Source organism: Schistocerca serialis, chromosome 1, assembly GCF_023864345.2.
Source record: "Schistocerca serialis cubense isolate TAMUIC-IGC-003099 chromosome 1, iqSchSeri2.2, whole genome shotgun sequence".
NCBI classification, from domain to species: Eukaryota; Metazoa; Arthropoda; class Insecta; order Orthoptera; family Acrididae; genus Schistocerca; species Schistocerca serialis.
In genome coordinates, this window is record NC_064638.1 from 307,359,396 (window position 1) to 307,373,070 (window position 13,675).

The following is a 13,675-nucleotide window of genomic DNA, read 5'->3' on the forward strand; positions in this document are numbered from 1 at the left end:
GCGAAAAGTGGCAATTGACCCTGAATAAAGAAAAATACGAAGTTATTCACATGAGTACTAAAAGAAATCAGCTAAATTTCGATTACGCGATAAATCATCTGAGGGCTGTAAGTTCAACTAAACACTTAGGAATTACAATTACAAATAACCTAAATTGGAACGATCACATAGATAATATTGTGGGTAGGGCAAACCAAAGGCTGCCATTCATTGGCAGAAAACTTAGAAGGTGCAACAGGTCTACCAAAGTGACTGCTTACACTACGCTTGTCCGCCCTACTCTGGAGTATTGCTGTGCGGTGTGGGATGCGCATCAGGTGGGGCTGACGGATGACATCGAAAAAGTACAAAGAAGGGCAGCTCGTTTTGCATTATCGCGAAATAGGGCAGACAGTGTCATAACATGATATGTGAATTGAAGTGGCAATCATTAAAACAAAGGCGTTTTTCGTTGCGAAGGGATCTTCTCGTGAAATTTCAATCACCAGTTTTCTCCTCCGACTGCGAAAACATTCTTTTAGCACCCACCTACATAGGGAGAAATGATCATCACGATAAAATAAGAGATATCAGGGCTCGCACGGAAAAATTTAAATGCTCGTTTTTCCCGCGTGCCGTTCGAGAGTGGAACAGTAGAGAGATAGCATGAAGATGGTTCACTGAACCCTCTGCCAGGCAATTTATTGTGAATAGCAGAGTAATCACGTAGATGTAGGCGTGGAAAATAAACATACGTTCCTCGGTCTGACAGTTCTTGACATAGGGAATAGCCATGGACGTACAATTGTGTCCATAACGCAAGCGTAATTGGGAAAAAGAAAAGTAAAAAAAAAAGGGGTGACTCATTGAGTCCATGCTACGTAGAGTTGCTGCGCTACGACACCACAAGGTGTCCCATGACTTTTGCCAGCCCAATCTAAAGCGTGTCCAGGGGACGCGGGAAACACTGCAGTCGTTGTAACGCAGGAAAGGAGCGTTATCTGACGTCCAGAAGGGCATTGACTTTCGAGACAAGGGTGAAAGAGTGTTGAAACGGCTAAATTTATAAATTGTTCGCTTGTCGCCGTGTTTAAAGTGTACCGTGAATGGCAAAATAGCGCTAACGGAAACTGGCGAACTGTGGTGCACCACGGGCCGTAGGCGAGCAGGCTGAACTACGGCTGCAAAGATGTGTACGAGCGAGTAGACGTTTAACTACTGAGCGACCAACCGAGAAGATGAACCACGGGGCTACCAACAGTGTCCCCTCAACGACTGCTCACCCAGCATTGCTGCGTGTGGGCCACTGTAGCAGGCACCTGTTCCTTACACCCATGCTGACTGCTGATCATCGGCAACGAAGGCTGAAATTTGCACGCCAATACTGGAACTAGACGCCCACTGAGTGGCGACTGGTGACCTTTTCAGATGACTCCCGTTTCATGCTCCATCGTACAGATGGCTGTTAGCGTGTACGGGATGAAACGTCTGAAAGCAAACATCCTGTAACAATCGTCAAAAGCCGACCGCGGTGGCCGAGCGGTTCTAGGCGCTTCAGTCCGGAACCACGCAACTGCTACGGTCGCAGGTTCGAATCCTGCCTCGGGCATGGATGTGTGTTATGTCATTAGGTTATTTAGGTTTACGTAATTCCAAGTCCAGGGGACTGATGACCTCAGATGTTAAGTCCCTTAGTGCTTAGAACCATTTGAATCAATCGTCAAAAAGATGCAAGCCGAAGGTCATTCCCTGGGTGGCCTCGTCATTCTGGAAGGCACAATGGATCAACACAAGTAAGCATGTATCTTTGGGGACCATGTCCACCCCTACATGCAGTTTGGTTTTCCTCGGCAAGACAGCATCCAGCAACAGGACAGTGCAACGTGTCACACAGCTCGCAGTGTACGTGCGTGGTTCGAAGAGCACCAGGATGAGTTTATCGCACCCTTCTGCCCATCAAACTCCCCCCGATTTAAACCCAATCGAGAATCTGTGAGATCACCTCGATCGGGTTGTTCGCCCCATGGATCCTCAACCGAGAAACCCACCGCAGCTGGCCATGGCACTGCAGTCAGCATAGCTCCATACCCCTGTCGGAACATTCATAAACCCTATAGACACTCTTTCTGTAGTCCGCGCTGCGAAATGTGGTTATTCGGGCTTCTGACACGCGGTCACGTTAATGTGACTGGAGAATGTAGATAGATGCAGCTTGAATTTTGAGAGCGATTCTTCTCACACATTTATCTAGAGGCAACCTGGTAAAAGATATAATCACAGGAACATCATATAAATATATCTTTTTAGCATTGATGAGGTCCTTATGTGGCTAAGCATGTGTTCCTCGAACCATTTATACGAAGTTTCAGCATTTCAGTTGGTCGAGACTTTCTCCTCGTGTCCTGCGTCCCCATGAAGGTGCTCTAGTGGAAGTATTGCTTACGGATGGGAATATTTAGTGCAAAGACAGGTATTGGTATGAAAGCCATCAGCCGCCATCTATGACTCTTTCTCATCTCTGAACATACCTCGATAACACTATCGAATACCAAAGGAGCTCTTTAACCACCTTATATCTACCACACCCAATAGCTGTCAAGCATTGGTGGGTGCTAACGGTACCACATACATTATGCATACTACACAAAAAAGCCTGAAATTGTAGATGAGTATTACTCAAATCGTACGCCATGCAAAATGCGCATCGTATTTGATGATTATTTCATCTATGTGGCTAATAAAAGAGAGTACTGATAAACAGAATGAAGTCAATAAATTTGACAGTTTTTTTTAATTTTATACATAGCTGCACTTCAGCAACGGTCAATGTAGAAACTTAACAGAACTCGAAAATAATAGCCAAACCGTTGCAGAATTAAAGATTTACTAATCCTTTAACACGGTTTCAACAAATACACTCCTGGAAATGGAAAAAAGAACACATTGACACCGGTGTGTCAGACCCACCATACTTGCTCCGGACACTGCGAGAGGGCTGTACAAGCAATGATCACACGCACGGCACAGCGGACACACCAGGAACCGCGGTTTTGGCCGTCGAATGGCGCTAGCTGCGCAGCATTTGTGCACCGCCGCCGTCAGTGTCAGCCAGTTTGCCGTGGCATACGGAGCTCCATCGCAGTCTTTAACACTGGTAGCATGCCGCGACAGCGTGGACGTGAACCGTATGTGCAGTTGACGGACTTTGAGCGAGGGCGTATAGTGGGCATCCGGGAGGCCGGGTGGACGTACCGCCGAATTGCTCAACACGTGGGGCGTGAGGTCTCCACAGTACATCGATGTTGTCGCCAGTGGTCGGCGGAAGGTGCACGTGCCCGTCGACCTGGGACCGGACCGCAGCGACGCACGGATGCACGCCAAGACCGTAGGATCCTACGCAGTGCCGTGGGGGACCGCACCGTCACTTCCCAGCAAATTAGGGACACTGTTGCTCCTGGGGTATCGCCGAGGACCATTCGTAACCGTCTCAATGAAGCTGGGCTACGGTCCCGCACACCGTTAGGCCGTCTTCCGCTCACGCCCCAACATCGTGCAGCCCGCCTCCAGTGGTGTCGCGACAGGCGTGAATGGAGGGACGAATGGAGACGTGTCGTCTTCAGCGATGAGAGTCGCTTCTGCCTTGGTGCCAATGATGGTCGTATGCGTGTTTGGCGCCGTGCAGGTGAGCGCCACAATCAGGACTGCATACGACCGAGGCACACAGGGCTAACACGCGGCATCATGGTGTGGGGAGCGATCTCCTACACTGGCCGTACACCACTGGTGATCGTTGAGGGGACACTGAATAGTGCACGGTACATCCAAACCGTCATCGAACCCATCGTTCTACCATTCCTAGACCGGCAAGGGAACTTGCTGTTCCAACAGGACAATGCACGTCCGCATGTATCCCGTGCCACCCAACGTGCTCTAGAAGGTGTAAGTCAACTACCCTGGCCAGCAAGATCTCCGGATCTGTCCCCCATTGAGCATGTTTGGGACTGGATGAAGCGTCGTCTCACGCGGTCTGCACGTCCAGCACGAACGCTGGTCCAACTGAGGCGCCAGGTGGAAATGGCATGGCAAGCCGTTCCACAGGACTACATCCAGCATCTCTACGATCGTCTCCATGGGAGAATAGCAGCCTGCATTGCTGCGAAAGGTGGATATACACTGTACTAGTGCCGACATTGTGCATGCTCTGTTGCCTGTGTCTATGTGCCTGTGGTTCTGTCAGTGTGATCATGTGATGTATCTGACCCCAGGAATGTGTCAATAAAGTTTCCCCTTCCTGGGACAATGAATTCACGGTGTTCTTATTTCAATTTCCAGGAGTGTATAAATTGGTCTGCTTCGGAAGAGAAATGGATCTATTCAACAGATTATTACAAAATACTTACAAATGTACAAAGAAGGAACCATAATCGATAAAATTAAAAACGTTTTATAGAAAAGTGTCATAGAATCACATGTTAACAACAACGTATGTCTTGTACAGTGTGCATGTCGACCACAAGTATCAACAGTTAAAATGCGTAATTGAAGGTAGTAGCCCAACACTGTGGAGCTTTGTCGTAAAACATTTATATAAAACACGTGTGACATTGGATCGACCAGACATTTTGCACGGCACGAACAAGGATAGTGACATGCACCGACTGACGAAGATACCGAGCGAAGTGGCGCAGTGGTTATCACACAGGAGTCGCATTCGGGAGGACGACGGCTAACCCGCGTCTGACCATCGTGATTTAGGGTTTCCGTGGTTGCACTAAATCGTTTCAGGCAAATTCCAGTTCCTTTGAAACGGCACGGCCGACTTCCTTCTCCATCCTTACTTATTCCGCCGGGACCGATAACCTCGCTGTTTGGTCCCATCCACCAAATCAACCAACCAACAGACTAAGTGGGGTGTGCCCCAGGGATCAGTGTTGGGGCCGCTACTGTTCCTTATTTATATAAATGATATGCCCTCTAGTATTACGGGTAACTCTAAAATATTTCTGTTTGCTGATGAAAGTAGCTTGGTAGTAAAGGATGTTGTGTGCAACATTGGCTCGGTTTCAAATAGTGCAGTACATGACCTCAGTTCATGGCTTGTAGAAAATAAACTAACGTTAAATCACAGTAAGACTCAGTTTTTACAGTTTCTAACACACAATTCAACAAAACCTGACGTTTTAATTTTACGGAACGGGCATATGATTAGTGAAACTGAACCGTTCAAATTTCTAGGTGTTCAGATAGATAGCAAGCTGTCGAGGAAAGCCCACGTTCTGGATCTTTTTCAAAGACTTAATACTGCCATTTTTAATATTCGAACGGTATCAGGAGTGAGTGATACTTCGACACGAAAATTAGTCTACGTTGCCTATTTTCATTCGCTTATGTCATATGGTATTATATTTTGGGGTAACTCTTCCCATACTACAAGGATATTTTTGGCTCAGAAACGGGCAGTTCGGGCAATAAGTGGTATGATTTCACGAACCTCTTGCCGACCTCTGTTCACGAGTCTGGGTATTTTGGCATTGGCCTCTCAATATGTATATTCCTTATTGTCATTTCTTGTTACCAATATGAGTTTATTCCCAAGAATAAGCAGCTTTCACTCAGTTAATACTGGGCAGAAATCAAAGCTGCATTTGGACTGGACTTCCTTAACTCTATTGCAAAAAGGTGTGCAGTATACTGCTGCATCCATTTTCAATAAACTGCCACTCGAACTAAAAAATCTTAGCAGTAATCCACACGCTTTCGAATCGAAACCGAAGAGTTTCCTCATGGGTCACTCCTATTCTGTCGAGGAGTTCCTTGAAAAATTAAGCTGATTCTTATTGTATTGCTGATAGCGTTTACTTAAACTTATGGACTGACTTTTTTCAGGTTCATGAACATTTATTTTTATTTGTTATTACTTTTATGTTGTAATTTCATGTACTGACACGTTCCATGACCTTGGAGATATGCTCCTCAATTTGGTCCTACGGAACTTGACGTGTAAATAAAATAAAATAAGAGATAAGCAGACACTATCAAAAGGCAAACATTGGTAAGTGGCGCATAATGCGCATGGACGCACTGAGCAGCAAATGCCCGTCGCGTGACTCAGTTGAGTAATTGACCGGTGAATACTCACTGTAGTGGCAGACGCCGAGCCGAGAGGACGAGCAGCAGAGCAGCAGCAGCACTTCTGTGATAAACTGTAAATTAATGTAGTCTTTGTTTTTTGTTCACGTGCTTCTTCCAAGACGTGAACTGTACGTCTGTATTTTACTGCGTAGACTAGTGGTTAGAAAATTAATCGTAGTTTTTGTTTTTGCGTAAATTTTGTGAATATCCTTGTGTAGGGCTGCTTCCTTGTGTAAATTTTCCGAGTAGAGAAATTTATTTCTGTTTAATAGCTTGCGGTCTCAGGGTTTAGTGAGAAATCTGCACACCAACTTTTAGTATTACTTTATTCTCCTTTGGTATATTTTCAAACTCAATAGCGCCATTTGAGACTTTATATCTATTTTATACACAGTAAGATATCGCTAGTGACAGTGCTTGTGAGCGGAAACAAGGAGAGTTGGCTGCTGTCCGTAAACATCTGGAAGCTGTGTTGGCTACCGTCGACAAGTTTCTAGCTAATGCTCAAAGTTGCGGTCACATCGGGGCGCCAGTGACGAGACCTGCGACACTTTCAGTGTTACTGGAATCCCCTGGTGGCCCGGACGCCACTGACCGGTCCGTCCTCGCTCCTGAGTGGGTGGCAGACAGTGGTGGGTTTGACTATCACTGGGGTGGAAGGCGAAAGAGGGAGCAGGCCGTGCGGATGGCTCCCTACGTCTTACCAACAGGTACGAGGTGCTTTCCAGTGTTGATGATAACTCTGAGCCAGCACGGGATGCCTCTCCTGTTGGGTCAGCGGTCGATTTTCCTGCCCAGTGCGGACCAGTACAGATGGTGGGCATGCTAGTCATTGGGAGCTCCAATGTTAGGCGGGTGGTGGAGCCCCTCAGGGAGATAGCACGCAAGGCGAGAAAGAATTCCAGTGGTCATTCGGTATTTTTGCCGGAGGTCTCATCCGTGGTGTAGAGGAGGCCCTGCCGGCGGCTATCGAGCGCACTGGGTGCAACCGGCTGCATGTAGTGGCACATGTCGGCACGAATGTCGCCTGCCGCTTAGGTTCTGAGGCCATCCTCGTCTCCTTTCGGCGGCTGGCTGATTTGGTGAAGGCAACTAGCAATGCTCGCGAGGTGCAGGCTAAGCTGTCTAGCATCGTACCCAGGGTTGATCACGGTCCTCTGGTTTGGAGCAGAGCGGAAGGTCTACACCAGAGGCTCAGACGGCTCTGCGACGGTAACCGGATGCGAATTTCTCGACCTCCGCTGTCGGGTGCAGAATTGTAGGGCTCCCCATAACAGGTCAGGCGTGCACTACACCCAGGAAGCGGCTGCTGGAGTAGCGGAGTACGTGTAGCGAACACATGGGGCTTTTTTTAGGTTAGAGGACCCCACCCCTGAGAGCAAACACGATTTACCTGTTAATTCAGCCACAGCGACCTCAGAGAATCTTGGTCCTCGCAGACCAGAGATAGAAGAGAGTAATACGATTTTAGTAAACTGCAGGAGCATCCAAGGAAAGGTTCCAGAATTAGTATCACTTATTGAAGATTATAATGCACAGACTGTATTAGGAACAGAAAGCTGGTTGAAGGCAGAAGTCATATGCCCGCATGGTAGCACTCTACTGGTCGACGCCGTAGCCAAAGTCTTGCTTCATCAACAACATTCTCATCATCCACGTACTGCTTCCCTCGGAATGCATCCTTCATTCGGCCAAACAGATGGAACTCGGAAGCTGCGAGATTCTGGCTGTAGGCTGAAAGAGGAAAAACAGTCCAATAAAGTTCTGCGAGCTCCTCTCTGGTGCACACACTTGTGTGAGGCTTTGCGTTGCCATGAAGAAGGAGAAGGTCGTTTCCATTTTTGTGGCTACGAACACGGTCAAGTCGCTTCTTCAGTTTCCCGAGGGTGTGTGCGGCCTGGCACGCGGGGTAGCCGAGCGGTCTTAGGCGCCTTGTCACGGTTCGCGCGGCTTCCCCCGTCGGAGGTTCGAGTCCTCCCTCTGGCATGGGTGTGCGTGTTGTCCTTAGCTTAAGTTAGTTTAAGTTAGATTAAATTGTGTGTAAGCTTAGGGACCGATGACATCTGCAGTTTGGACCTACAGGATGTTACCACAAATTTCCAAAAATTTTGTGCGCCCCGGCGGCACGTGGGAGATCGGACACGTTTATGCCACCTTGTAGCGACTGTGACAGATCTCTTCTTGGAAAGCACCTCCGTTGCAGGCGCCATTTTGAAGGCTACGTATTGCGCCGCCACCGATCCGAAGTTTATGAAACTACAGGGGCTGAAACGGAAATATTCCACAATGTCTCACAACAAATTCCGCATTTTTTCAACCGAAAATGCCCGAGAAAAAAGTGTTGCATTACTTACGAACGCCCTCATAAATATTCGCTCTTTCCTGGTTTAAGAGTGGTCTCTTAATCACAGCTGACGTGTGAGTAACTTTATAGATTTTCAGGATCATTGTGATGAGAGAATCACAACCCAGATAGCTGAATATATGGACTTGTTCCAGTACGTTATTCTCGATTATGATTTTCTAGAAAGGCGATAATTTTATTCTTCTTTTGGGGTACAGTTATTGTTTTGTCATCTTATGTAAGAACCACACAGTTCGGTGTAGGTGTCTTCTGTATTCGCCAATACCACCTAATCATTTTCAAAAAGGAGTTAAATTATACATCTCCTTTTGCAGTTTATTAACAATGTATTTATACAAGGTGGCCAGAAAAAATCTGGAAAAGCTTGTAAGGGTGTTACAGGGTAGGTTGTGTTGAGAAATAATTGTTATGAAAACATTTCGGTACGTTGCGCCGTTTCTCCGAGTTAATTTGCCTTTGTTTCAGGCTCCATCGTTACTGCCGTCGTATGTCCAATTCTTGCACCGCTCTGTCGGTGCCTGATGGGTGGCTTGAATTTGTGCGCACCAATGCCTGATTGGCTAACTTCAGTGCTAATTAACGGCCAAGAGGCGCAACCTATGGATTTTTTTAAGTTATTTCTCATCGCCACCTACCGCGAACATCCATTTAAGTTTTCAGACTGTTTCTGCCCACCCTGTATATGTGTAAAATAGTGTGTTTCCTTTTGTGAATCTTCTCGTACCCTGTGTTCCTCCTTCTCGATCGTTATGTGTCACATCTTACTTAAATGAAATTTTTAAAAAATCAACTGCACGCAGTTCGGATCGTGTTTAGCTAGTATGTGAGACGCGTGCTTGCTTGCAGGTTCTTCGGGTTCGGTGGTCCAGCAAAGAAGAAATCTTCGACGTGCAACCCTCCGAACGTGGCGCTGCTGCAGCAGCAGATGGCGGCGGCGGCCGGCGGGGGCGGCGGAGGCGGCAGCGTGGGTGGCGGCGGGGGTGGGGTGTCGTTGGGGCGGCGGCGCGGCAGCGAGCGCAGCCTGTCCGGCTCGGTGCACGAGCTGGTGGCCGCCGGCGTGCGCGAGCCGCCCCCGCGCGTGCCGCACTCACACAGCCAGTCCAACCTCAGCGACATCCCCTACAGGTACCATCACTGCAGTCCTCTCCACCCCACATGCTTTTACCGCATCGCTAGCGATGTCTGAGATTGTTCATGTATACCGTGTTATTGTCAGAAAGCATCAGTGAGCACATTATTTTTAACTAAAATTTTTTAAATATAAATTTGAGAAATGTTTTATAAAGGTGAGAATGCACCTTTTCTCGGCGAATTCCGATTATGAAGTCTTTTCGAGTTATCAGCCGAGTAAAGCTGTCGTCCTGCGACAACGTTTCGACAAGTTTCCTATTCGTCATCTTCTGTCTGTCTTCTCATGAAGATGACGAGTAAGAAACCCCGTCGAAACGTTGCCGCAGCAGGATGGCTTTGCTCGGCTGATAACCCGAGAAGATTTCATCATTTCATGAATGTTTCCTAGAGAGTATTTTAATCGTGCGCTGTAAGGTTTTTGATCTTCAGATGGCCTGATTATACGAGGGATATTCGGAAAGTAAGTTCCTATCGGTCAAGAAATGGAAACCACTGTGAAAATCTAATAAAGCTTTGCACATATGTGTTTGACAGTGTCTTAGTATCCCTGTCGGCTGCATCACTTCGCTCTTTTCAGTTCTGAGCGCATGGTGAGCACATAAAGATGTGTAGAAAATAGTGTCTCCCGCCAAGTACGAGGTCCTGGTGAGAGATTTCGTCTGCTGTTATGCAGCCCACATTATAGAACTGTCATACGGTTCCTACTTCGTGACAATTCTCGGTCGCAATCTGCAGGGGCAATGAAAATGCTCCTGCAGCGTTTTCGATGGGAAGCGTTTGACCACCCGCACTACAGCCGGTAATTAGCTCCCTCTGTGTTTCGTCTCTGCTCACATTAACTATTGACTATGAAGACAACATTTTCGAACAGACAACGAGCTGTAGATGAGCGTAGAGAATTGGCAAGAAGCACAGGCGGCTGCCTTCTATGGCGAGGGTATTGGAAAGTTGATATAACGGTGCGACAAATGTTCTAGTTGGACCGGCGACTATGTAGAGAAGAAGCTGGAAGGTGGAGCCAACTGTCGCAAATAAAATATTTCTGATTTTCAATGTAGTTTCCACTTCGCGACTGATCGGAACTTACTTTCTGGACAAGCCTTGCACTTAGTACCGAAACCCGTCGTCATTTGAAAAATAACGGTGTGACTGTAGACTAAAGCAAATATTTCTCAACTGTCTTGGTTGCTGTTCCAATATCTGTTGTTGGTGTTGCTGTTGTTATTGCATTTGCTGTTGTCGTTGTTGTCGTTGTTGTTGATGATGTTGTTGTTGTTTCAGTCTCCAGTGTGGTGACTGGTTTGATGCGACTCGCCATGATACTGCAACCTGTGCCAGTCTTTTCATCTCCAAATAACTACTGCAACCTACATCCATTTGGCCCTGCTAACTGTGTTCATCCCTTGGGCTCCCCCTACAATTTTTGCCCCCCAGCGCTCCCCTCCATTACCAAACTGACTATTTCTTCACGCCTCGTCATGTGTGCAATCAAACAAGTTCTGTCATAAGTTTCTTTCTTCTCCAACTCGATTCAACTTCACCTTCACATTATTTACTCAGTCTACCCACCTGATCTTCTGCATTTTTATGTAACTCTACATGCCGAAAGCTCCTGTTCTCTTCTCGCCTGAACTGTTTGTCATCCACATTTCACTCCCATGCAAAGCTGCACCTCAGGCAAGTACCTACAGAAACGACTACCTAACACTTAAATTTATGTTATATATTAACAAATTCTTTTTTTCAGTGGTAATTTTAGTGCTATAGCCAGTCTGCATCTTACATCCTCCCTGTTCTGGACATCATCAGTTATTTTGCTGTCCAGGTAGCAAAACTAATTTACTGCTTTTACTGTCTCATTTCCTAATCTAATGTCTTCAGCTTCACCTGATTTAATCTGACTACATTACTCTTGTTTTATTTATGTTGATGTATATCTTATAACCTCTTTTGAATACACGACCGATTTCATCCAACTGTTCTTCCAAGTCCTTTGCTATCTCTCGTAGAATTATAATGTCATTGGCAAATCTCAAAGTTTTTATTTCTTCTCCCTGAATTTTAGTTACATCTTCAAATTTCTTCTTAATTTTCTTTGCTGCTTACTCCCTTCTGAACTACTGCTTCCCTTTTACGTCTTTCGACTCGTACAACTGAACTCTGGTTTCTGTATAAGTTGTAAACAACACTTCTCTCCCTTTATTGTATCCCTGATACCTACAGAATTTCAAAGTCTCTATTCCAATGAACATACTCGAAAGTTCTCTCTAAATATATAATTTTAATAAGTTATGTCAACATGTTCTCTAGACGTTAATATGGTCTTGAATTGTCCCCAGAATATTTTAGAGGACTCTCTGCCGCACTATAACAATAAAATGTATTTCAGTCAGTACTCTTACAATTTGTTTAATGGCTGTAGTGGTTCATTATCAGCAGTCGTATATGAAATATAATACAGTAAAGTATGAGTACAACGACATTGGATTAACAGATTAAACAAACACCCAATGACACAAAATAAAATTTTAAAGTGGTATCATAAACACTTAACTTGAAAATTCTCTTACATTTTTGGACTGTCTAAAAAGAACGGAGGCTACACAATTATTCGCCAAGACGACGGCGACTGTTCGTGATGGCTCTCACAGATGCTAAGGAGAAGAGAAATGGAGAAAAGTCCAATCTCGTAGTCTTCGTAAAACCAAGAAAGTGGTGACAACTGCTTGTACGTCATTCTCACGGGGACGAACTTGGAATAAAAGACCGTAAGATTTCCACATAGGTAGCAATCGCTTACCGAGAAGCGCCGCCACTACGCATAGGGTAGTATTATTATCTTATTTTCGTCTCTGCAAATTTTTGCTGCAGATTCTAATTCACATGTGCGACAAGATTCTTTGAAACTGGATGAGTTTCACTTTCATTCCCATGTGGTGATACAGTTGTCTCGTCTCACAATACTTGTTCTCATATAGTATGCCTTAATCGTACCGTGTTTGGTTGAGATTGATGCAAGATTTTTATATTTATTCGTTACTTTTGTTGTGTTCCTCAGTACAGTTAGCCAGCATCATTCTCCATGCCTATTTCCACAGTTCGTATGGCCACAAATTTACACGCTTATTCACATCTGCCCCCTCTCCCTCCACACCACACATACGCAGCGTAGACCTTCAGTTCAGTACTCTAAGATATGATAAGAATTGCTTACCGAGACGCCATGCACGTCACCGCGTGAAGAGCTACAGACGCAAAACATTGGACTATTTGGTACTGTATATGTCTGACAAATCGCATGCACATCAGCACTAACAAACATTACTCTCCTTAAAGTCGGAAATGAATTGAATTTTTTGATCACTAAGCATCATTCCCGATTCGATGTAATCAATATTCTCGAAACATCATCTCCGCCCCAAAAGGCACCTGATTCGCGTCCTACACCCAGGAGGATTGCTGGCCAACCCCGCAATTTGAAGAACCCTAAATATCCCCGTGAAAATGTTGTAACATCCAACCCTTTCAGCCAATGTGCCTTAGAGGCAGAATTCAGTCGTTTCCACTGGTCGTTTCCTGTTCCTGCTAATATCACTCTTAGGGAAAGTGCTCCCTCCCACCAAGACTTCTTGTAAGTTTATTACCAACAGTTGATCGGAAACACCTGCTTACCTGGGATAGTCACAGAGAAGTGGTTCTTACCAACTATTCTTAAGGCAGTACTATGCAAGTCTAAAAAAAAACTCGAAAAAGTCATCTTCAAAGATTAGAAGATTTCGGAGCGTTATTAATAACAAACGATTAGAGGTTACTGTAAATAAGCAGCATTGTCACCAGCAGCCGGGTGCGTAATGTAAAAGTCTTATAGTTGAGAAATCACAGGTTCAAATCTCACTATTAGCAATTTTTAATATTTTTATATAAAATCCATGTATTTTTACAAATGGAAGTATTAATTAATAAATATTGTGTCATTTTTAATAAATCAACACATTTTTAATTTCAGTATCAATCACATGAAAATGGAAGTATTCACGACAAACTGAAATTTGGTACAAAAATGAAAAA

The 13,675-nt window shown here is 45.4% G+C and overlaps 1 protein-coding gene across 1 annotated transcript in view; it reads left to right on the forward strand.

Annotated features, from left to right (window-relative positions):
- Positions 1-13,675, forward strand: part of LOC126469208 (regulator of G-protein signaling 11) — a 183,045-nt gene that overhangs the window by 124,443 nt on the left and 44,927 nt on the right. The window contains exon 11 of the mRNA XM_050096618.1: positions 9,323-9,423. Coding sequence (XP_049952575.1) covers positions 9,323-9,423 — 101 coding nt within the window. The remainder of the gene's footprint in view (positions 1-9,322; positions 9,424-13,675) is intronic.